At 36.0% G+C, this 27,195-nt stretch overlaps 1 protein-coding gene across 3 annotated transcripts in view; it reads right to left on the bottom strand.

The window, feature by feature from the left end:
* The window catches only part of cemip (cell migration inducing hyaluronidase 1), a 1,140,081-nt gene that overhangs the window by 910,483 nt on the left and 202,403 nt on the right, over positions 1 to 27,195 (bottom strand). For all 3 annotated transcript variants that reach the window (XR_012383148.1, XM_073908076.1, XM_073908077.1), the window contains exons 3-8: positions 25,044 to 25,181; positions 21,494 to 21,632; positions 19,272 to 19,508; positions 17,466 to 17,645; positions 1,817 to 1,887; positions 1,638 to 1,733 (exon numbers count right to left, since the gene is read on the bottom strand). Coding sequence is in view for 2 of the 3 variants with exons in the window: in XM_073908076.1 (XP_073764177.1) it covers positions 1,638 to 1,733; positions 1,817 to 1,887; positions 17,466 to 17,645; positions 19,272 to 19,508; positions 21,494 to 21,632; positions 25,044 to 25,181 (861 nt within the window). In the remaining variant the exon portion in view is untranslated. The remainder of the gene's footprint in view (positions 1 to 1,637; positions 1,734 to 1,816; positions 1,888 to 17,465; positions 17,646 to 19,271; positions 19,509 to 21,493; positions 21,633 to 25,043; positions 25,182 to 27,195) is intronic.

The following is a 27,195-nucleotide window of genomic DNA, read 5'->3' as shown; positions in this document are numbered from 1 at the left end:
TGACATCCAATAACGACGTGAAATCTTAAAAAAAAGTCATATTGACATCAAATACAGACATTTATTTGTATGGCAACCAAAATCCTTAGTGGTAACCAGGGCCGGATTAAGAACCCATTTGGCCCTGGGGCTATAGCAAATCCACGGGCCCACTTTTGATTATTTTTTACCTCAAAGTGTATAGATATAAGTTGTTGTCGTCATTATTATTAATAATTTACTAATTCATATTATCTAATTTTACACCATTTATATTAGATATATATATATATATATATATATATATATATATATATATATATATATATATTTCTGAGCAGCCCTCCTTCCTCTCTACCTCTGAAACATCACGTGACCACACAGACACAGACGCACACACAGCCATATGAGCTTGAGACAGCAGGTCCAGGCAGTCAGAGGGCTGCTTAAATCTTTCACTCACTTGTACTTTGTCAATTTAGCATTTTACTTTGTCATGTTGGCTGGTTCCTGTTGGTTGTGCGTCTTTTTTACCGACGCCATTATAACAACACAGATCACTGCCTATTCACGAGTCCCGCAGAAAAAGTGATTGACAGGTGGTAATTATGTGTGTATCTTGCCTTTATTTATTTACTGTATGATTTGTTTATCGGTAAAACAAAGACCATGCAGGTCAGGTAGTTTAAACAGTAGGCTACAAATAATTAATTGGTCATTAATTAATTATTCATAATCGAAAATCGAATCAAATCGTGCCTTTAGAATCGAAAATGTAACCGAATCGAGGATTTGGAGGATCGTGACACCCTTAATATATATATATATATATTTTATCTTTTGTATTAAAATAGGCCTGCAAGTATACAAAATTAAGCAATGACATAATATGAACTTCAATATGAAGTTTAAACAGGCTGCAAAACTTCCTAAATTAGTGTCTTATAAAAAATACTTTAAATAGGGGTTTACCTCTAAAAGGGTTGTTTAGAACTGTCTTTAAACTGTTGTTTAGCTGACCATAAAACAAATAAGACCATAAAATCCCTAATGATATAATAACTTTAATATCTATGCTTCAAATATCCAAAATAGCTTATTGTGGTCTTCTGAGTTCCTGAAGGATAGCATCATTACATTTATATATACGTGTGTGTGTTTGTGTGTGTGTATGTATATATATATATATATATATATATATATATATATATATATATATATATATATATATGTGTGTGTGTGTGTGTGTGTCTGTGTGTGTGTTTATATACATATATATATATATATATATATATATATATATATATATATATATATATATATATATATATATATATATATATATATATATATAAATTTTTTTTTTCACAGTTTTTCCGCAGATGACCATTTTCATGCTAGTGAAGCATTCAGTTTTTCCTTACAAAATCCACCATGTAAATAGTGAATACACCATGATTCAACACAGCTGACTGTGAAAGGAAACAGGAGATAAGACTAATGCACTTTGCGCCCAAAACACTCCCATCACACATTAAGAGAATAAGGACAACCCTTTTAGACAATGCGCTGAGCACACAGACTATTTTTCCTACCCTTAAAATAACAAAAGTGGATTAAATATGTGGCAAATATGTGTTTGTTGGGATGTTTGTTACCTTGCACCCACTGACTGACAGTGGTGATGGTGAAATGCTCTCCATAACCTGAGTGAAACACCTGAGAGCTCCGGGCCTCAGACGAAGCCTTGGTTCCTGAACACACAAACAAAAAAGCCTTCAGGATATTTCTGTTTGCTTTCCATCGTTGAGCAAACAAGAGGGCAAAGGAGACTCACCCTGATAGACGGCATGATCCTCCACTGCTGAGGACGCGTCTCCTTTGACTGTAATGAAACTCCACGGATGCCTGAGGACAGAAATACAGAGAGAAAGAGGGAAAATCAGTCTGAGGAGCCACGAGTAAGTCATCTGTGCTGGACAAACATTTGACTTTCACTGCTGTAAATGATGTTGACTAAAGATGAGATTGGCAGATCTCAGAGAAGTAATTACTAGTGCTGTCAAAAAGTTAAATCGCGATTAATCAAATGCAAAATTAAAGTTTGGTACCACTTCATAATAACTACACAGTATAAATCATCTATTAAGCATTAGCAAATAGGGAACGCAGTATTTGTTAAGCATTAACTCACATTAATAGATGTTAGTATGCAGTTTGTAACTGCAGATACAAATGCTCTATTCTAGACTTAGGGTGCTTTCACACCTGTGAATCAATTCATTTGTTCCGAAACAGGGATTAAGGGTGCTTTCACATCTGTAGTTCGCTTCATTTGATCCGGATCAAGGGTAATAAATGATACATTGTTGCATCTTCTGCTGTCTTTGGGTCGTTTTCACACCACACTGCTGGCTTTGGTCCAAACCAGTTGAAACAAACCAAAATGCAGTCATCTGACAAAATCCACATCTCTCATTGGCCAGATGTTGTTAAACATATTTTCTAAACTGCTTATTGATTGGTCAGAATTCACGTGCGGGAAAATGCCAATGAACTCCCGCAGGTAAACAAAACCTTTAACTCTGGAGGGACGACTGCGCTGGCTGATTGTATCCCTGCTTTAGACAAACTATACATTACAAAAATTAAGCGCGGCCGCGGCTGGAAAACATCACTCGTCACTTCAGGAGGAGCCGTGAATTAATTTAGCTAAACTGCAACATGGTCATCTTGCGGAAATATTACCAACGATCCATCAGGTAATGTTTCCCCCCTCTCTCTCTCTCTGTGTGGGTAAAGCACTTTTCCTCCATATCCCATAATGCACAGCGCATCAGCCTACGGCAGCTGAATTAGTCCAAAACGCGCAGTACTTTTTGCGGTTGGACCTGTTTTAGTACGGATCATATTCTCACCACAAACGAACCGCTCCAGGGTTCGTTTGAAAGCGTACCGAGACCACCTCTTCAAGCAGGTCTTATTTGGTCCGCTTTTGGTGCGCACTCAAGTTCGATTGCTGCATTCTCACCTGCCCAAACAAACCGTACCAAAAGGGGAAACGAACTCTAGTGCGATTCAATCGAACTAAATAAGGCAGGTGTGAAAGCACCCTAAAATAGTTACATTGTTGCTCTTTTTTCTTGGTGCGGTTTACTTTCACACGGAAAAGTTTCTAAATGGACCAAAAGAGCTAAAACAGGTCATGTGTGAGTAAACTCTCCTCACATTGTTTAGAGTTTCACGATTTATTTTGCAGAGTCTCGCTCAGCTGTCACGGTTTAGTGGTGTTTGACAGGGTGCGTGTGACGAGTCTGCAGAGCTAGGAGGGATGCGTTGGGGAGGGGTGAGAAGGGTGCGCGATGTATTTGAGGACAGGGAGGGATCGTTTCCAGGATCCGGGAGTCTCTGTAAATTTGCCGGAGACTCCCAGAACTTCCAGGAGACTTGGGATGTCTGGACCTCCCGCCCTATTACATATCCATAATACACAGTGATATAGCCGGGCTCGGATAGTATCGCTTTCTCACTACAATCGATCCGCTCCAGAGTTCGTTTCAATCGAACCGAGACTACCTTATTCAGGCGATCTCGGACCGATTGTTTGGGCATGGATCTGAGCTCAATTACTGGGTTCACAAATGCCAAACGAACCGCGCTAACTGGGCAAACGAGACAGGTTCTGAAACAAAACTCTAGGCGTGAAAGCACCCTTTTAAGCACATTTAAAATGTGCTCAATAATTGTACTTTTGTGTAATGTCTGGGTTCACTTGAGGAAGGCACAGGATCGAAAGATTGTCAAATACGTAGATTTATTTACAATCACTTACAAAGAAAAACACAGGAAAGACATGGGGTAAAAACAACAAACAACAGAGACATCACAAAGAATGAGACATCACGAGACAAGACAATGAATGAACTAAATGAAGGGGTATAAATACACTGGAACAAAATGACTCTCTCATTATTGTCACGGTTGCAGGTTTGTGTGCTTTTCCGGAGTGTCTGCTTGGTCACGTGGGTTTGTTTTGTTTTTGTTGTCCACGTGTATTTGTTATAGTCACGTGCTATGACGGCACTCAGCTGGTTTGATTCGCTCGCCAGCTGAGGCTCATTACCGTGCCTTTATCTGGGTGACGTTTTCTAAGTTTCTTTGTCAGTTCATTGCGTGTGCTCATGTGTGTGTTTGTCTGTGCTCAGGACCGTGAGGAGAGACCACTGGACCCTGTTCGCCTGTCTGATCCCTGCCCTGTTTTCTCCTTGTCCTAGCACCACACTCATTCCTAGTCATTTTGACTGTGTCAAATGAACTAATTTTACTTGCACTTGGATCCTCTCCGAACACTATTTGACTGTGACAATTATATAGCACGTTAGTTCTGTTTTTGAATCTGCCACTACGCTAACACATAGGCATTTGTAGCTCCGCCCTCTTTTAAAAAAAAGAGCACAATCTCATTTGAATTTAAAGCGGCAGTCACTAAAACAACGCAATTAAGATCAAAACCTAAAACGGTCAGATTCAAAGAGTTATAAAAAATTATTTGTGTGATATTTTGAGCTGAAACTTCACACACACACACACTCTGAAGACATCAGATACTTATTTTAAATCTTGTAAAAAGTCACATAAAAGGCCCCCTTTAAAAGAATGCAAACTATAAATCTACATTATTACACCACTGCAATAAAGTGAGGCAGATCACATATGTTCAATAATTTTAGATTATATGAATTATGTTTTAAAAAGGCACTGCAGAGCATCATATACTGTAATGAAACACATCGAACCTTTCATAGACGTGATGTGTATCCAAGGTCTAAAGTGACCGGTGCTTTAATAATGAGGTCTAAGTCCAGAAAACTTGATGCAAGTATGCAAACTGAGCATACTTAACCTGCGCTCTGCTGTTGCTATGGATTTCTCCATTCACTGAGCGTCTGCCGTTGAGCACATTCAACTAATCACTGCTATTGAAAGTTTCTGCTGTAAGGGCCTCAGAATTTCTGAAAAACACTTTGCAAGAAGCCACTTAGTAGCAAATAAACCTGCCATTGTGTAACTGGCCATTTTCACATCTACAGGAACAAGCATGTAATTATGACGAATTTCCAGTTTCCAGATTCGAACGAGAATAAAATATTAAATCGATTGCTCTCGTTAGAAAGAAAATGTTCCAGATCATCAAAAAAAAAAAAATAATAATAAAGTCAACAAAAACGCAAGTAAATACATGATGCATTTTTGAAATTAAAGTTTTATTATTAAGGGAATCCAAAACTGCATAACTCAGTGTGCAAAAGTGTTAGCCCCCTAAACCTAATAACAGTTCATTTCAATGTTTTTTTAAGATTCTGCAACAGCAACTCAATTGGATTTAGGTCAGGACTTTGACTAGGCCACTCCAAAGTGTTCATTTTGTTTGTCTTTAGCCGTTCAGAAGCAATTTTGCTGAGGGTTTGTTTAATGTTAGAAATCAATTTAATATGTTTTATCCCTATATATATATATATGTGTGTGTGTGTGTGTGTGTGTGTGTGTGTGTGTGTGTGTGAGTGTGTGTGTGTGTGTGTGTGTGTGTGTGTGTGTGTTTGACACATTCAGTCTAAACTTATGGCAAAAAAGAAAGAAAATAACAAAAACTTAAAATTACACTTACTGTATAATAAAAAAAACAAAGGAATTTAACAAAAACCTGTTCGTTACATTACTTAAATACAAATAATGTGTATTTTACATAGCACAATTATCAGGAATGGCCATACACCCAAAGCGCTTCACCATCACAAGAGGGGGTCTCTCCACACCACCACCAATGTGCAGCATCCACTAGGATGATGTGACTGCAGCCACAATACAACGGCGCCAGTGTGCTCACCACACACCAGCTATTGGTGGAGTGGAGAGATAGTGATACAGCCAATTCAGTGGATGGGAATGATTGGAAGGCCATGATTCTAAGGGTCGATGGAGAGAATTTGGCCAGCACAATGTAAATAAAAAATATAATAAAATGAACCATGTTTATAAACTAAAAAAACAAAGGCAAACTCTTATTCAAAATGTAAAACATATTTAGGTTGAATGTATGAAACTATATTTTCCTACAGATATGTATTATCTTTAATATGTTATATTCATTCATCCATTTTCTTTTTGGCTTAGTCCCTTTATTAATCTGGGGTCACCACAGCGGAATGAACCGCCAGTACTTATCCAGTACTGAACTTATCCAGCATATGTTTTACACAGCGGATGCCCTTTCAGCTTCAACCCATCACTAGGAAACATCCATATACACTTATACACACAAATACACTACGGAAATTTAGCTTACCCAATTCAGGTATCAGAAACTCTAAACTTACAGGAATACGGAGACAAGATAGACAAACGACGCTGTGACAAACAGAGGTGAAATGGTTGTATAAATAGTCCAGGAAATTAACAGGAAACAGGAACAGCTGTGAGCCAATCAATGTACGTGGACCAGGTGTAATGCACGTGGTATGTATGAACTTGTAGTCTTTTGGGCGCTGTAGTCAATTCTCAGAGTCTGTGAACTACAGCGCCCTCCGGTGGTCACTGACCGTCATGACAATATCAGTAACACTAAAACAACATTGATCAACACTCCGTAATTGTTTAGCCATGCCTTTTTCATTTATTCAATTATATATTTTGCTTTAATTTACACCAAGCGGCAACAGCCCGCTCTCCCTCGTGAAGCCAATACAGAAGCCACTGAAACTGCAATTTATCGACTCGCCTTTAGGGACTGGCTCGAAGAACTCCAGATGTTCACTGACTGCAATGCTAAACTGGTTATTTTTACAGCCTAGTACAAAAGATGGTTTTGGTTCATATAGCTAATATTATCCTTCATGACAACTGTGAGGGGGTACATTTTTTTTATAACTCATCCATTTCATTTTTATTAAGTTATATTAAGTCTGCATAATTAAGGGCGTTGACAGCTAGGTCTCGCTAGTCGCCGTCACTTCATCTCAGCTGATTCCGGCTGATTAGCTGCTGAACTCGGCATATTCATCATATTTTTGTGTTGTATGTGGCTTTACACTGTCAGTTGCCTTTTGGAATTATTTCTTACAATTATCAGATGATGTGGCATGCTGTGTGCACTTTATTGTGCTCACAAACCATTCACGTGGCCTCCATTTCCCCGGTGAGTGAAATTATATACTTATATCATCTCTATAAATGTATTTGTCAACCCAGGCTCATTCTGAAAACATAATACCATGGATGTTTCTGGAGACCGCGAGTTATGTAGCCGGAGGTATGTATGGCTGCATTTATATCTCTAAGCAAACGCTGTGGGACAGTATGATGCCGTTCCTTTTCGCGCTTACCGGCTGACCGCTTACCTCCGTGTGGAGAGCTAACCAGTTTGTCCAGTTAGCTCGTCATGTACGTTGACGGACTTCAGACGCAGAGAGGAGCTGACCATGACGACAACGACCGGGTTCAAAAACAGAATCCAAAAAAAAAAGTGAAAGTGAACATAACAAAGCTCATAACAGGGTGAGAATGTGGTAAAATTCAAAAACGTGGTAAAAATCAGACGAGGGCTTTTCTTTTTATGGACGGCTTTTGTAAATTGTTGGTTGGGTTTTGTGAAGGAGGAGGGTGGGTCAGTCGATTGGCTGGTCGCCCAGTCAATCATTCAGTCAGTCGGGCGCATGGTCGTTTGACAGCAGCCTCTGGTGGGTTTATGCTAGAACAGCACAGGCTAGAAAGGCACTCGCGAGAGACATTTGAGATACGAAAAAGCGCACAAATCGGCCTCTCGTGGATTCATGAAAACAAAAACTGCAAAAATAGATACCTACTGGGATGTATTTTGTGGTCTCCAGAAACGTCCATGGGACTACATTTTCAGAATGAGCCTGGGTTGGTATTTGTTTTATTTAAGAGGAATGCTAGCAGGCATCTGTAGCTCTGCTCAAGCTCTGCCTCTTTGCCCTCTTTTGGTTACCCCCGGTCATTGCGATGACGCACAAACAAAATTGCGACGGTTGGCCATGTCCAGCTGTAGCTTCATTTGCACTCTTCAGAAACGTATGGGTGATGTCACGGATACTACGTCCATATCTTTTACAGTCTATGATGAACACGGTATGTACATTTAAAACAGTATATTTTCTGTTGTAGATCTTGCTGTCTGTGGAAACGTTATAATCCTATAACCTGTTGTAAAATATGTTTTAAAAAATTGCGCTGTATTGTATTATGATGTCTAAATAAAGGAATAATAAAATGAATGTAAGCATGCCTCAAAACATGGCACTTTTACATTTGGTTTTCGCAAATACAATGCTCGGAATGACAATATTTTAATTCTTAAATTTGAAAAAATCCAATCAAACCAAATCCAAGTAACAAACAAAAACATTTTACATCATATTAAACATATTAAACGTCACATTAAATGATAAATGCAATACATTTGAATCAGAATATTCAAAGGACCTTCAAAATCCACATCGCCACAATGAGTGCATTTTTTTAACATCTTAACATTAAAAAAACATATTTATATACTTATAAAAGCCGTAATGTTCATACATCATTCATAAATACCTAAATGGAAGTGTTATGACCATTCCGCCAAACCAAAAGTAAACCAGCCCCAGCATTAAAAGTCGCCAGAGCGGATCTGCTTTTTCCTGATGTGGTTGGATTAGCGTATGGGAAACACCAGTCATTATGTGGGATTATTTAAATGCGAGCGATTGTAGCGTTTAAGAGTGAATGAGTTTCACATGTAGAGCACGGATTCTGTATTTTTTTTGCAGCCTGGTGTTTCATTAAACATTTTAATTACTCCAAAAGTTGTTATCAGTCACAGCTATGCCGATAATATTCTCACCGCCAAGCTTCAGTCATGTAAACAACTATTTCATTTGCACAAGCCACAGCATTTCCTAACCATCCCAGAGAGAAATGACTGCTCAAAGGCTGCCATTTCATTTAAACAGGCATTAAAACTTCAGCTTAGTTTCTCCTGAAATAATATAGGAGAAAGAAAGTGAAATGAGGCAATTGTTGATATTCAGAAAGAATACGAAGTTAAAGAGATCTCCCTTGTTTTTCATTCCCTAATTCGTAATGATCTGCCCATTCGCAATGTTCTAGAATTCGTCCTGGTCATTTTCTGCTAATGGCTTCATAAATTCAGGCAATTTGTTTTCCATAAACTGAAAAGGCTTCCCAAAGTCTGGATGGTCCAGCAGAATTCACTTCCAAACTATAATCAAACACACCTGAACCAGCCAATCACGTGCTGGATCCTGATTTTTGTTATTATCCTTCCTAATTAGTATGCGATTAGAATCAGTCAGTTGATTGATCACACGTTGTAAAAAAAGAAACAGAAAAAAAGCAGAATGTGCATCTTTTAATTCATTCAAGTATAATTGTAATTTTATTTATCAAAAATATGAGCTTTCATTCATTTTCCTTTTGGCATAGTCCCTTATTATTAGGGGTCACCACAGCGGAATGAACAGGCAACTATTCTAGCATACTCATCTATTCTATTTTACTCATGCAGCCTACTATTGGTAAACACCCATACACTCTCACATTCACACACACACTCATACACTACAGCCAATTTAGCTCATTCAATTCATTTATAGTACATGTCTTTGGACTGTGGGGGAAGCCGGAGCACCTGGAGGAACCCCACGCCAACACGGACAACAGAACATGCAGGGCTCTGTTTTGACGGTCCATGCGCAAAGCGCAAAACGCAGGGTGCAAATGCTTTCAGGGCGTGTCATGACTTGTTTTTGATAATTTAAGGACGGTAAATTTGCCTTGCGCTTCGGCGCCTGGTCTAAAAGGGTTGAGTTTATTTTCTTAATGAGTTATAGGTGTGTTTTAAGAATAAACCAATTACAGTCTCATCTCCCATTCCCTTTAAGAGCCAGCTGCGTCGCGCCAAGAGCGCATTCGCCATTTACAGGACGCAAAGTAAATCTAAGTGGAAAAAATAAGCATTTCACTAGCAAACAGTTAACAGTTTTTTTTTTTACAGAAAACTGTTAAACAGAGCATCTACTGCGTGAGAATGAGAGATAATGGATCACTTTCACTTTCGCTCTTGGATAGGGAAACCTTTACGCACAGACATCAATTAGTCTATACATAAAAACTTTTGTTTGTTAAGCGCAAATATTCGTTTCAAAACTATTTCTAAATTCAGTTCTAATTTCCAGCAAACGAATAAATGAACAATAATAATGAAGTGTGCTCAAAAACCTAAGTTATATCCTAAAACACATGCTGTGCCCCATATGGTCTAAAACCTGACAGGTGGGCAAATCTAAGCTTGTTTTTAATAAAACAAATATAAATATGGATATATTAAATAATACTGCTAATAATAATAACATTATACAAAAGCAAATTGTTATGAATGAACTGAAAAAGCCTCCCGAGATGAAGAAGACATAAAAGCAGTGATTTTTCATATTTATGTAGGCTAGAAAATAATATGTTTTGTAATATTTTAATCCTTTATATTTATAGCCTATATCTATTCTTATTATATCCTATATATATCCTTAATATTTAAATTTTTTCATGTCAAGATATTTGCGTATTGCTCTCTTGTGCGTATTAAGCAGTGTGAAGCGAGGCGCAACTCTGCGCCGGAGTTTAGACCGGGTTAGTTTTGGTCTAATGAAAAATCTATTATAGATTCTCAAAATAGCAACGCGCCAGCGGTCAGCCACAGAACGCCTTCCTTTTTAGACCAGAATGCCTATGGGCGAAAAATGAGCGCTAATGCATTTGCTATTTAAACAGCGTAGCGCAACGCCTCAAAACGACTCTTGCGCCAAGCTGAAACTACCAAAAGACTATTGCGCCACGCCTTGCGCCACACTGCACCGGGTGTATGATAGGGCCCGCAAACTCCACACAGAAATGCCAACTGGCCCAACCGGGACTCGAACCAGCGACGTTCTTGCTGTGAGGTGACAATGCTAACCACTGAGCCACCGTGCCACCCATTATTTTTATTATCATTATTATTATTTTATTATTAGTATTTTGTAACAATAATAATAATAACAATAATAATAATAATATTATTAATAATAATAATAATAATAATAATAATAACAATAATAATAATAAAAGTTGAGTAAAGAAAAAAGCTGCGCAGCAAGTTTAATTACAATTTTAAGTTGAGTCAGCTTCTTTTAACAAAGTACTTTATGATCTGGTAGATTTTCATGATGTGCATCTGATTTCTGACTTCTGATGATATAAAAAAACTAACATTTTGAAAAATATTTTGCTGGTTTTTTTTTTTAGACTATCATATTGGTGGCATCTAAATTCACTGAGAATAGGAATCATTTAATTCAAGCAACATTATAAGACATCATTATTAATATTACTACTACTACTCTTATATAAATCTGTTGTGCAGTTATATATTTTTGAGTCTTGTTAATTCATTCATTTTCTTTTCGGTTTAGTCCCTTTATTAATCTGGGGTCGCCACAGCGGAATGAAGCGCCAACTCATCTAGCATATGTTTTATGCAATGGATGCTCTTCCAGCTGCAACCCATCACTGGGAAACACCCATACACATTCACACACAGACACTATGGATGATTTAGCTTACCCAATTCACCTGTACCTGTATGCTTTTGGACTTGTTGGGGAAACCGGAGCATCCGGAGGAAACCCATGCGGAAACGTTGAGAACATGCAAACTCCACTCAAAAAAACTTCAACTGACAAAGCTGGGGCTCGACTAACAACCTTCTTGCTGTGAGGTAATTGTGCGACCCAAACTGGTGCAAGTGTCGGCTAAAGTGTCAGAGATGAAACATTGTGTTATATACAGGTGGTTTGTTAAACACACTCACCTCTGTGAGACACACTCAGAATTCCATAATGTTTTGAGGATGTCATGCTTTGTTGGTGTGTGGGGGGGTTGAGGGGATGGGGTCCTGGTTTTGTTAACACGGGTTCAGGTTATCTAACGTTACAATTCAAAGTGCTTAAATCTACTTAATCTCAAAATACAATTAATTAAATTTCCTAAATTGTGTTCAACTGCAGTCTTTCAGCTATATTATTGAAATGGACTTTTATATAGCATGAACATGTGGTCTTGTGTACTGTCCACATGTAAAACACAGACACACTACCTCATTAATTAACACAGGAATGTTCCTCCAGTCTGAATTCATCCAAAAAAGTCCCATATACTGTAAATAAGGCTTTAGCTGGCCACTAGTGATCAGACTACTGGAATTGCATATTAATACAAGGAGGAAATATGGTTTTAGTTGAAAATTGGACAATATTTAGGCCAGTCTGGTCCTGTTGAGTTTATATGTGTATGTGTGTGTCAATCAGCATGACTGTATTCATATTTTTCCTCTGTGCACCGCTGCTGGTTTGAGACTGCTGAAATATGTCTCTTAAAATAGCATCTAAATCAGTGGCAGACCCTGTTCCTGCAGTTCTGCCCGCCTGCACACAACTCTAATGGTGCTTATGAACTAGAGAAAACTTTCACAGAGCGCTTGATGGAAACGCATAAAATGTACCTCTAGGGTGTAGGAAAATAGTCATAGTAATAATACATTTCACTGCTATAGCACCTTGCCTACTTTCATACATAAAATGCATTTCAAAGTGCCACACAACCTGGAATATAAAAGCTTTCATAGTAATAATGAAAGGAGGTATAAAACAAAAGTCAGATTTAAATAGTATGCATTGCAAAATAATGAACTTCAAGGGTGTAACTTTGGGTTAATTTAATGAAAATATAAATGAATAAATATAAATGAGGTTTCCTGCATTTACATACATTTATAGTCCATAGTGATACAATATCCAGGAAATAATTCAGTTCTTTAAACCTTTAATTTCAAAATAACTTTAAAATGAATGAATGAATAAAAAAATAACAAAATAAAATGAATTATTAATTAATTAATTACAAATAAATTAAACTTTATGAACTTTGTGTACTGAAAAACAATTAAATAAATCTATCTATCTATCTATCTATCTATCTATCTATCTATCTATCTATCTATCTATCTATCTATCTATCTATCTATCTATCTATCTATCTATCTATCTATCTATCTATCTATCTATCTATCTATCTATCTATCTATCTATCTATCTATCTATCTATCTATTTATCTCTGTCTGTCTGTCTGTCTGTCTGTCTGTCTGTCTGTCTATCTATCTATCTATCTATCTATCTATCTATCTATCTATATATATATATATATATATATATATATATATATATATATATATTTATTAGTGCTGTCAATCGATTAAAAAAATAACTAATTAATCGCACCTTTTTAAAAATATTAATCGCGATTAATCGCATTTAAAATACTGAAACTTGTAATTTTGCCTATTCAAATGTAAAATTAATGTAAACGCAAGACAAAAACTATTTCAATTCAAAATATAATAGTTTAATAGAATTTTTGTTTAACTTGTAACAGATTTCTTCATGTAAACAACATACCCACAATAAACCATCAAGATCCTGGCTTGACAGCCATATTTATTACAGAAATTAAAACACAGGCATGTTAATGCCATTTGAATTTCAAAACAATCAATGCTAATAAAGAAAACATTGATTTCCATGTTGGATTCTAAGTGGACTGCAAAAAAATGCCAAAATACAGGAATTGCAGATATGGAAAATTAAAAATTATAATAAAAAACTGTAGAATACAAACTGTTGCACTCTTTGTAAAGTTTTATTGCTGCGAGTTGAGAACATTAGTTATAGAGTAGAAACAATTTTGCTTAATCCTCCTTTACATTCATCCAGTTGCTAAGACTAGGAGTATCCAGCAAATGCACAGAGACTCCCGGATGCCCGCAAATGAATGATAATCTCTCGCAAACCGGTCGTTAAATACATTGCACACCCCTCTCCACCGCATCCCTGATAGCTCTTCAGGTATGTCGCGCGAAACTCACTCCCACCGTCCTTCAGGTACGTCTCACGCGCACACGCCCCTACTCAGATACGTCGCTCACTCCACCCCTGACACCCCTCAACGGGCCTGACACAGACACACACACAACGCGCTGGAGCGACTCCCTTTAGATTCAACACGCATGATTGCGTTCATCAAATTTGCTTAAACTAAGCATCCTAAAGTATCACTGTATTTCACAAGGATTCTGACACAACAAAGCGAAGCATACACCTTCGTTGTGTTTAATGAGGAAACGCGCTAAACTTGGAGGGCTCATGCTGAGAGGCAGAGTAATGCCCTCTCTTTGACAGCTCGTGATTTCACCAGAGACTTTCTGAGTACATTTACATCAGACACCAATACTCTGATTTTAATATGATTAAGATTATACTCTTATTAAAAGTCTACCATGTAGCCTAAGCAGTGATTTTATTACCTTAAAGGAACACCGAGTCACGAAATGCGGAGGATTTTCTTTCTGTTCGCCATGCGGTATCAACTTACAACAGAAGTCAAAAGTTAAAAATTAAACACCCGAAATTGCATGAAACTTTGGAGAGCCTGGTGATGCGACTAATTGTTTTATACTGAAACTTGCCTTCAAAAGGTGCTTCCTTGGTTTTATCCACATTCCTTGCATGTTGAACACACGTCCACCACAACATGAAGTAAAAAAAAAACCTGCAACTGCGTTAATTGCGTTAATTTTTTTAACGTGTTAATTATTTAAAATTAATCGCATGCGTTAACACACTAGTTTTGACATTTTGACATATATATATACATATATATATATATATATATATATATATATATATATATATATATATATATATATATATATATATATACCTTTATTAGGTACACATATAGTTAACACAAATAATTTGCCCGTTGCTCGTTAATGCAAATTTCTAATTGACCAATCACATGGAAGTAACTACATGCATTTAGGCATGAAGACATGGTCAAGACAAACTGCTGCAGTTCAAACAGAGCATCAGGATATGAAAAAGAGAGGTTATTTAAGTGACTTTGAGCGTGGCGTGGTTGTTGGTGCAAGACGGGCTGGTCTGAGTATTTCAGAAACTGCTGATATACTGGAATTTTCACGCACAACCATCTCTAGGGTTTACAGAGAATGGTCTGAAGAAGAGAAAATATGCAGTGACAAATGCCTTGTTTATGGCAGAGCTCAGAGGATGGTCAGATTTGTTTGAGCTGATAGAAAGGCAGCAGTAACTCAAATAACCACTCGTTACAACGGAGGCATGCAGAAGAGCATCTCTGAACACACAACACGTCCAACTTTGAAGCGGATGGGATACAGCAGCAGACGAAGACACCGGGTGCAACTCCTGTCAGCTAAGAACAGAAACTGATGCTACAATTGGCACAGGCTCACCAAATCTGTACGATAGAGGATTGGAAAAGTGTTGCCTAGTTTGATGATTCTCCATTTCTGCTGCGACTTTCTTGGCACACTTTGGGCTCATTAGCACCTATTGAGCATCGTGTCAATGCCACACCTGAATATTGTTGTTTAACATCTTCTAATGGTTACTTCCAGCAGGAAAACACGCCATGTCATAAAGCGTGAATTATCTCAGACTGGTTTCTTGAACATGACAATGAGTTGAGTACTCAAATGGCCTCCACGGTCAACAGATCTCAATCCAATAGAGCACCTTTTGAATGGTGTGTCAGGATTCTGCCAATCTGGTCTTGTTAATTCTTGTTTTGTTGGCAGAGTCCAGACACTAGTCCTATCATGTCTTGTATGTTGTGTTTGGCTCGAGTTTTTTTCGGGTTAAGACCTCATTTTCTGTCATTGTGTGTCGTTTGTATGAGCGCACCTCTGCCGCGTCTGGGATGCCTGCTCTTGTCCCGGTGTTTGTGTTTGTTCTGTTTGCAGCGTGGTGTTTCATTCTCAGCGTATTAGTCTAGTTGCTTTTGGTTTCGGCTGGCGTTAGAATGAAACACGCACATTGCATGTGTGAGTGCACAATGAGTGTTGTCATTTATCGTGTTCTCGTGTCTTCTGTTGGTGTTGTGTTTAGCACATGGTACATGTTTACATGTGCCACATGCTTCAAGCTGCGGTCACACTGCAATTTTCTTCGCATAGACTTCCATTCATACGCACGCGACCGGAAACACAAGCTCATGCGCAGTTCGCTGCGTTGGAAAGTTTAAGATTAGTGAACTCTAACCTGCAAAATCGCATCACATGATTGTGTAAGACCAATCGAAGATTAAAACATGACCTCTCTGAACAAGAATTTAAAACATGGACCAATCGCTTGCTTTTTTAAAATGTCTAATCATCTTGTTTAATCCCGCCCATTCTCGCAGCACCATACAACTGAATTTCGCAACTCTTGTGTGACCGCAGCTTTAGTGTCTCTTGTGAACACTTGGTTAATGAGTTCTCTCAATGGCTGCATGTTTTAGTCTCATTTTATGTGAGCACATGGCTTATGTTGTTTCTTTGTGTCATGTGCTCTCCTGTCTGTTGTCTAGTCTCACCCTCACTGTTAACTTATTATTAGTATATTCAGTTCACCTGTTTGTGTGTTAATTATTTCAGCTTATATTCTCCTCATGTCTGCTGTCCTGTGCCAATTCGTCATCCTGTCTTGTCTTCCAGCCCTGATCCCTGCCAGCCTGTCCAGTCAAGTTTGCTTGTTGAGTTAATGTTTCCCCCCTCTGCATTGCTTTGGTTGCCTTTTTGCTTTATTTTTTTATTTTTAATAAGCCCATTAAGTTTCTGCACATGAGTTCTCATCCTTCCCTTAACCCGAACGTGACATGTGGTGGAACGGGAGATTCGCATTATAGATGTGTGCAGCCGACAAATCTGCAGCAACTTCGGGATGCTATCATGTCAACATGGAGCAAAATCTGTGAGAAATATTTCCAGTAGTTGTTGAATTTATTCCTTGAATGATTAGGGCAGCTCTGAAGGCAAAAGGGGGTCCAACCCGGTACAAGTAAGGTGTACCTAATAAAGTGGCCGGTAAGTGTATTGCAGATAGACAGCAGCAAATGGGTAGTTTTGCACAGTTGCTCCAGACACTTTCCTACAGTCACTCCATATCTCTAAAACAAAATGCGCCTGATCTGTAAAAACACTCTTCTCTCTATAAAAATAATTAAAAATAGAATAATAGAATAGAATAGATTGTTCCCTGAGCACAATCATTATATTTGTATAATTAGCACTTCTTGTGTGTGTTGCCCCTTCTTGTTGAATCTCTGAATGCCTCCTCAATTGCAAGTTGCTTTGGACAAAATCATGTAAATGACTAAATGTTAAACGTGCCATGTTTAGTAAATCAGGGCAACAAGAATCACAGAATTTTCACTGAAATGAATCCAAGTCTAAATGCTGAAGCAAACTATATATATCATTTATAAACAAGGAGGCATTGGAAATGGGGCAGATTACCGGAAACCGAGTCGATGGAAGTGCCGGCTCCCCAGCTTAGAGAGAGCCTTTTTAGCCAGATCCTCCAGGTTGTTGGATCCTTCGTCATTAACCACCATAGCCAAGATCTGCCCGGTTTCAACCTCGTCTATGTACTGGGCCAGCCGTCTGCTCTCGTCCTTGCTCCTATATGTGTCAAATCTACACACACATAAAAGTGGGTCAGAGGTATTAATCACAGCCCAGTCAAGAACCGTCACAGAAGCCTGTAAGCACACTGAGTATGAATGATTGTTTTGAAGTCTGCGATTCAATAACAGAAACTCTTTTTCTGTGAGGGGAAAAAATAGTCGCAAATCAATCGCCTGCAATGATGCCAACTTGGAAGCGCAGTTTGTTTTGACAGTCGATTTGTAATTACTGTTTTAATTACAGCCGCACATTGAAAACATCAGTTAGTTGGTTTTGCACGATGTACTGAAGTACCAACCTCTAATCCATCAAAATGAATTCATTAGAAACAGGCATTGGGTGTAATTAGTTACTAGTTACTTTAATTACATTTTAATTCACAGATAAAAAAGGCAAGTATGAGATTACCTTTAAATTTGAGGTCATTTAATTACAGATATGTATAATAGACTTGTCTTAAATACTGCAAATTAATTCAAAAATCAATTTTATTACTATCATTTTAATTGTTTTAAGAATGCAGCTTTTGAAATATGAATTTTAACTGAGCATTTAAGATGTAGTTTAATATACACTCACTGGCCACTTTATTAGGTACACCTGTCCAACTGCTTGTTAACGTAAATTTCTAATCAGATCTAATCAGATCACAAAACACCTCCAACCTTGAGGCGGATGGGCTACAGCAGCAGAAGACCACACCGGGTGCCACTCCTGTCATCTAAGACAGGATACAATTCGCTAGGATAACGCACCATGTCATAAAGCCTGAATCATCTCAGACTGGTTTCTTGAACATGACAATGAGTTCAAAATACTCAATTGGACTTCACAGTCACCAGACTCAATCCAATAGAGCACTCTGAGGAATATTTCCAGTACCTTATTGAACCTAAGCCATGAAGGATTAAGGCAGTTCTGAAGGCAAAAGGGGTCCAACCAAGTATTAGTAAGGTGTACCAGTATCAGGTGAGTGTATATATATTTTTTGTTATTCAAATATTTATTAAGTACAAGTAATTATGTGATTTTGGTCAGAATATTTTACTGAATAATTATATTTTTTTTTACAGCTAAAAATGGTTATATTTGTCCAATATGCATATGCTTAAGAAACAATGAACTGAGCTAATGAGCTTATTAAGTGTTACAAATTTACTATATAGTAATTAGAATTAATTATACATAATTGCATGTCACTATCACTAAACCTAACTCAGATTAACCATATAGTAAGTACATGTAGTTGATTAATATAACTCAGTAGTTAAATGAACAGGTCAGCGTAAAGCACAAGTGTCAAATCCAGTTTCTGGAGGGCCGCAGCTCTGCACAGTTTAGCTTTAACCCTAATTAAACACGCCTGATCAAACTAATTGAGTCCTTCAGCCTTGTTTGAAACCTACAGTTAAGTGTGTTGAAGGAGAGTTGGAAGTAAACTGTGCAGAGCTGCGGCCCTCAAAGAACTGTATTTGACACCAGTGCCTTAAAAGAATAGTTAACAAAAATATAAATACCCATTATTTACTCTACCTCAAGTAGTTTCAGACCTTGGGACTAGATTCCTGATGTTCATGTGAACATAGTCAATGATTTGAAATAAAGCCGAATGTTTTGTAATGGTGTCCCACTGACCTGTCGGTGTGAAGCACGTCTCCGGTGTTGGGGTTGATAATGTGAACGATGATGCCTCTGTTTCCCCAGCTCCTCTCGAAATGGTAGCTGTTCTCGTTTCCCTGCCCCGGATGCAGGGTTTTGTTCAGGAAAGTCCATGACAGCTTCTTGTCTCCGTGAATCTCTAAGGTTCCTCCGGTTCCGACGCCAACATACTTTCGGCCAAAATAGCTGTGTTCGACCTCACTGTCGTCAGACCTTTTCCAATACAACAACAACAAATGATCAGATTTGGTTATGCATCATTTATAATTTGAATTAAAAATGGCTTTTAAATTCTAGACTGACATGATGCAATTATGCAATGCCATGATTTATAATATAATATAATATAATATAATATAATATAATATAATATAATATAATATAATATAATATAATATAATATAATATAATATAATATAATATAATATAATATAATATCATATAATATCATATAATATCATATAATAGACAAGAACAGGACAGGGCAGAACAAGACAAAACCAGAATAAAACTAAACAAATCCAGGATGGGGACAGGAAAAGGCAAGGCAAGGCAAGGACAGGGCAGGGCAGGGCAGGATAGGACAAGACAAGGACAAGGACAAGGCAGGTTAGGACATAAAAACACAAGACAAGACAAGACAAATACAAAGACAAAGACAAAGACAAAGACAAAGACAAAGACAAAGACAAAGACAGGACAAGACAAGACAAGACAAGACAAGACAAAACTAGAACAAAACAAAACCAGGACAGGGTCAGGACAGGACAAGATAAGAACAAGACAAGACAAAACCAGAACAAAACTGATCTAAACAAAACTAAACAAAATCAAAACAAAATAAACGTAATACAATAAAATAATAATAAAAAAAACTATTTAGGGATTAATACAATAAAAGAAAGTGATACTATTATAAATATGTAAGTATACAAGTTAAACATGAAAGTTTACAAAGCCTTCTTTAAGGCAAAATGACAGTGATTACATAAAAGTAAATCAGTGACTTCTTTATTAAAGTTATAGGTTCAAGAACAATGATTCATTTAGATCTTTTTAAGTGAACCACTTTTAAATATTTGCTAAACTAAACATTAATCCCTGCAAAGACATTTGGAATTATAGTTAACAATACATATATTTTATTTTATTTTATAATATATTTTGATATTTTTTTATTAATATTTTTGCAATATAAATTCTCTTTAAATTCTTTAAATTTGACAGGCATTTAAGCTTTATTTATTTATTTTATTTGTTTATATACACACACACACACACACACACACACACACACACACACACACACACACACACACACACACACATATATATATATATATATATATATATATATATATATATATATATATATATACACACACATACACACACACACACATATGGTTATTATTGTTTATTATTATTAATAATATTTTTACAATACAACTCTTTTAATTATTTTCATTTGACAGGCATTTAAGCTTTATTTATTCATTTTTTTATTTTTTATTCATTTATTTAATTATTTTTACCTTAGTTTCTTTTTAAACACTTTATTAAGTTTAAACATAAGTAAAATATAAATAAATATACACATTATTTATTATTCATTACATTATTTATTTAACCTTGATTTCTTTTTTAGTACTTCTTTTAAAGTTTTTCACATTTTTTTATTTTAAAGAACAAACCCCAAACTCACCCTGTGCCAGCGAATAATAAGTAAACATATATAAATATAAATAAATATATGCAAATATACACCCACAACTGTACATTTAGTTAATCATATACTGTACCTCCATTAACAATTTATAAATGCATATATTTACAAGAGTCCACTCAAACATATGCAAAAACACATGACATATTCTGCATATGTACATACAGACATGCATATCACTTTTATTTTCTTTAATCAACATGTTATTTGTTTATTTTTTATTTAATTTATGGCTCATATATTATCACAAGAATGCAAATAATGTAGAATCCTTACAAATCTGCTCATAAAATATGACACTGCGTGCTTTATAGGGTTTAAATTACAGGCTCAAAGCTGGATCAAGCACATTCCTCTCCTTCAAACGCTCCTCAAAAACTTTCCGAAACTTTGTGAACTCTGTAGTTGCCCTTATAGAGGTAGCAGAAGCGTTTCAGTATGTCTGATGATTTTTCAAAGCCTGTGTTCGTACCTGCCAAAGAGAGAGATGGTGAGGTTGCCTTTGTAAGGGCATTCTGGACTGCCGATGTGGAGTTCGCCCTTGTTCCCGATGAGGATGTGCTTGGCCCGCAGTAAAATGGGCCGACCGGAATCAGCGATCACAAGCTTCCCTAAAACAATACATATCAAGTCAGATGTTCAAACTTGTAGGCTAGTTTCCAACTTCAATAGAGTGCAACTTTAATGATCTCCATATCAAAATAGACTTTATGATTATAAAGCTTTAAATGCAGACAGTCATTAGTTACTTGTTCAAATGACGTCTTTTTACAATAATCATGTTTAACAGTGGAAATGTTTAAATACTACATTACCCATGATGCTGTACTGATAACTCCACTATTCAGAAAGTCATAGCAATCAAAGTGTTCACAGGGATTTAGATCCGTCCACAAATATGTCTATCATTTAGGGACTACGTTTCAATTAAAATACATTTTTTAAAAGGATGTATTCTGCCCTGATGTACACTGCCCTACTTTTTTAACCTCATTTCTTACCTAATGTATCTTATTTCCTCTTTCTATAAAAAGTACATACATTATAAGACTAAATATTACATATATAAAAATGTTTTGGGTCTACTTCTCAATTACATGTTGTAATTTTTTAAATAATACAAACATATTTATATATTTCATATAAATATAATATAAATAACATAACTCCTACATGAATATTATTAATATTATATTAAATATTATAATTTATACAACAGTTTTGTCTGGTTCTTGAATCTGATTGGCTGACAGCCGTGCAATATTCTGCAAATAACAGCAATCGTACCGTACTCTTTACCCTTCACCCTTGTGTATTACTCCACCAACATACAGCAACAAGCAGAGGACACTCTACAGTTTGACAGATATTGCAGCTGTTGGACAACTCAATGTACTTTTAAGGCTTTTATAGGTGAGAATGTAGCGGTTTAGATAGCAACTAGGCAGTTTATTTATAAGGATTGTGTCTATTTTAAGTATTTATAGTTTCGGAGCATCGCATGGGATTCAGTGAATTGGCTGCCATTAACCTGTCTGAACAGACCAAAGAAACTAATGGTTGATGTTCAGCCAAAAGATGGCGACAGAAACTGCATAATAAGACCTTAGGGGAGAAAAACAGCATTTTATCAGCGTAAGTTTCAAACTACAGCTGAACAAATCATCATAAAACAGGTCAGTGACATTCAAAATTCGATCTCTCTCTCTTTGGTATTTTGTAATGCTGTATTTATACCACAGAACCTGCTAGTGTTTGCTTTGCTTTGGCTTTTTCGGGGTTCATTATTGTGAAGTCCTGATTGCAACAGAGAAGTACTGGGAAATCTCTGTAGACTGATGGCATTTCATGCCGTTCAGCCTTATAATCTTAAAATGTGAGCAAAATCACCTGTTATTTCATCAGTTTAGACATTACGCTAAAAAATCATTTAAATACTAGCTCTAAAGTGACGCTTGTGAAGTTGCAGCGTTTTCTGCTATTCTGACATCAGCTGCAGATGTGAATGAATGGCGGAAGAAAGTAGTTCCTCATACAAAAGGATTTTTGAGACTCTCTGTGTTCGATTTTCTTTATCATACACAATTACAAACGCAATATCACACTCGTAGCAGTGCGATGTGTCACGGTACGGGATTGAAAACAGGAACAAAAACAGGGTGTAGGATCCAAGTGCAGATTTTTAATGTGAAATAGTGCAGCGACAGTGACAAAATCCAAAAATCAAAGTAACAAAATAATCAAAAAAACAAGGAACTCAAACAGATTAAACTCGAACTAGACTTTAACAACTAAGACAAGCTACAAGAGCAAGAGCAAGATTGGGAATAACATACCAACAAGGACAACAACCAACTGACAAACAGAGGATGAATGGTTGAATATATAGTCCAGGTAATCAACGGTGAACGGAGACAGCTGTGGTTGCAAATCAGTGTATATGACAGACCGGGTGTGTGCGCGAAAGAATGTATGGATTTGTAGTTCTTTTCACCACTGTAGTTCGCAGGGAGTTGCAGGCAAACTACAGTGGCATCTAGTGGACATACACAGTCATGACACGATGTGGCTGTATATGGGCACTGGAAGGGGGCAGTAAGGCACTCAGCCTGAGGCCTTGAGGCAACACTAGCCTACCACCAGTGCTGATATTCAGTCATATCACACTGCTACTCGTGTGATATTGCTCAAACATAGTATATTACCAATACTATATTTATATTATTTATTAATATAAATATTATACTACTTCTCAATTAAAATACTTATTTTTAAGGTTGTATTCTCAAAATAATAAAATATTTGTATTATTATAAATATAATAATGATAAATAATACTATAATTTAAATATAATTTTAAATAATATTTATTTATTTTATGAGTGTACATCATATATTTATAAACTTATTAATTCTGAAGGATTTGTGCATACATAATGTAAAGCAACAAAAATCTACATAAATATGAAAAAGGTAAAATATTTGTTTGTTTTTTGTTTATTATGTTTTTTACCTCTAAAAGTAAAAACATACATACCCAAAATCTACAAAAACCTTTGCTTCTAATGTGTGAACAAAATCAACGTGAAGCCGGCAGCTAGCTCTCTGCTACTCTCACATGGTCGCCCACTGAAGCTAAGCAGGGCTGCACCTGGATGTTTAAAGGACATGGGAAAGCTAGGTTACTGCCAGAAGTGCCGTTAGTGAGGCCAGCAGGGGGCACTTAACCTGTGGTCTGTGTGCATCCTAACGGCCCAGTGTATTGATGGAGACTCTATACGGCTCAGTGAATGCCATCCTTCAGATGAGACATTAAGCAGAGGTCCTGACTCTCTGTGGTCATTAAAGCCAGGAAGTCCTTCGAAAAGGAGGAGAGGTTTTAACCCTACTGGTATTCTGGCCAAATTTGCCCACTGGCCTCTGTTCATCATGGCCTCCTAACTACCCCCATATAATAATTGGTTTCATCACTCTGTCTCCTCTACACTATTCAGCTAGTGTGTGGTATGGCGCAATATGGCTGCCGTGGCATCATCCAGGTGGATCCTGCATGCTGGTGGTGGATGAAGAGATGCCCCCCCTCCAAAAAAAATGTGTAAAGCGCTTTGAGTGTCCAGAAAAGCACTACATAAATGTAAGGATTTTTTATAATTTATTATTAAACAAGACTTTTGTACACAAATGAATCCAATATTCTGATTTGTGTGCTATGAATGTATGCAGATTACCATTTGCATATTTAAATATAAAATTTTTTATACATGGTTGTCACTAATGCATCTATTTTTATTTTCATCTATTTATCTTTTTGCTCCATTTCAAAAAGATCAAAAGAGGCTGATAACTGGGACGGAATGTGATGGAATTCCCCATCAAGAATTCCGGAATGTTCCGAGCTCAGGGCGATGCTTTTTTGAAACGTGTGTGTTTGATTTAAGTACGTCAAGCTCTGCCTTCATCATGAGGATGTAAATCTATGTGGCAGTTTAATGGGTTTTTTTTTGCGAATGGATTTGATGTACCTCCGTTGAGGATCTCGATGGAATGGACTGTTGCAGATGAGGTGAGGACGACCCTGCGGCCGTGTCCGATGGTGACTCTGTGGGCTTCATTGTGACCCGGCGTCCAGGGTTGAAGACCAGGCCACTGATCTGGACAAACTGGACATATATAGAGAAATATATAGAAATCAGTCAAAAAGAATATCTTAAAAGAACAAGTTAGGATGTTAATGTGCAGAAATATGATCAATTTGTCAACTTTAATTTAAAGAGAGATTTTCCATAGTCATTTGACATCGAATTTTTAAAAAGATACCATAAACACCTAAACCTTTAACTGAAAAGAAAAATCATAAATCTCCAAAATATTAACTGAAGCAGAAACCATGAACTTGAATGCTCTAAAATGATCTAAAACTGAAATAAAACTAATTATAAACATCAGATGAAATAAATGTTCCGTAATCATTTGAGATAATTTCATGAAAACATATTATTACATAACATTTACATAACTTTTAGGTAAAAAAAGAAGTCAAAAATATGAATTAACACTAAGTGCATAAATGCTCTGAAACTAAAAACAATAAACTGAAGTAAAATAAATAATATAACTAAATAATATAACTAAATAAAATAAAACTAAATATAAGTATTAGATGAAAAATTGCATAAGAAAATTAATAAGTATAATAAATATAATATAATTAAAACAATAATTAATAAAAAATAGTAATATAAAATATAAATAATAAAACATATTTAAAATATTCTGCTACATTCAAAATAATTTCTTTTTAATTAAAGGCAAAAAAGAGAAAAAGTTCTAAAATAAAATAAAATAAAATAAAGCAAAAAATAAATATTAGGAGAAAAGAATTATGAGAAAAATTATAAGTATAAAAATATAATATAATTACAATAATATTTAATAAATATTATAATATAATATAACATAATATATAAATAATAAAATATATTTTAAATATATATTGCTACATTCAAAACAATTTGTTTTAAATTAAAGGTAAAAAAGAATAATACAAAAATAATAAAACTGTTAGAAAATATTCTGTATAAAATAAAATGAAATACATGAAATTTAAAACAAATAGATAAAAAAATGGTCAATTTACCAGGCAATTAACTGAAGTAGAAAATAATTAAATATAAAATTATAATAAAAAGCAAAAAGCTATTCATTTTTTCCAAAAAAAGACTTTAAAACTTTATTAGAGATTTTAAGAAAAAACAAAATCACTGTTACATATTACAAACACACTACTAAAGTTATTTATTATCCAAAATAAAAATAAAATAAAACAAAATATAAATATTAGATTAAAAAAAACATACATTTGTAAAATATATATAATTCTACTGTCAACAAGTACTTAAATAATCAAAACTGAAAAAAAAATAAACTTAACAAAATCAAAACTAAAAAAAAAAAAATCTAATAACCTTTAAAAAAAAATACACATTAAAACACACACAAACATTTGAAAATCAGCTGGAGGATTTCAGTGCTCCGTTATAGTCTAGACATTCTAAATATAAAGTTATACCACATCATGTCCTATATAATATTTAACACATCACCATTTTTTCTCGGCAAACATATTTCTAAATGTGACGTTGACTTGAAATTTTTCCCGGAAAGAAATCGACATATGCAAAAAAAGCATTAATATTATCCCTGCAGGCACAGGACGTCAACATGATGTCATATTGACATTATACCCCCAACGTTATGGTCATGTTGGATTTTGTTCAGAAATGAAAATCAGGTTGACGTCGGAACCCAACGTCACGCCAGCATCAATGTCCAACTTAAAATCAACCTAAAATCAACCAAATTTCAATATCTAATCAAGCAAGCAGGGAAGTACCGGTATGCTATCCCGAGAGAGAGCCCCGAGCTCAAAAGGTCCTTGAGCCCTGGCTTCCTCCTGTTTACAGGGCGAGAGGAGAGCTCTGAGCTCAGGTAGGTTTCGAGAACTCCCCCTTTTATTGATAAGAGCTGATGACAGAAAATGATTGCTGTGAAGAGATATGCTGCAGAAAAAAAAGAGTATGCTAAATTTAGATTGATCAATTCACTTGTAGTTGCATGTTTTTGGAATGTAAGAGGAAACCGGAGAACCAAGGGGAAACACAGACGAGCATGGGA

The sequence above is a fragment of the Danio rerio genome, chromosome 7 (genome assembly GCF_049306965.1).
Source record: "Danio rerio strain Tuebingen ecotype United States chromosome 7, GRCz12tu, whole genome shotgun sequence".
In the NCBI taxonomy this organism is placed as follows: Eukaryota; Metazoa; Chordata; class Actinopteri; order Cypriniformes; family Danionidae; genus Danio; species Danio rerio.
This window is presented reverse-complemented; position numbering and strand designations above follow the sequence as displayed.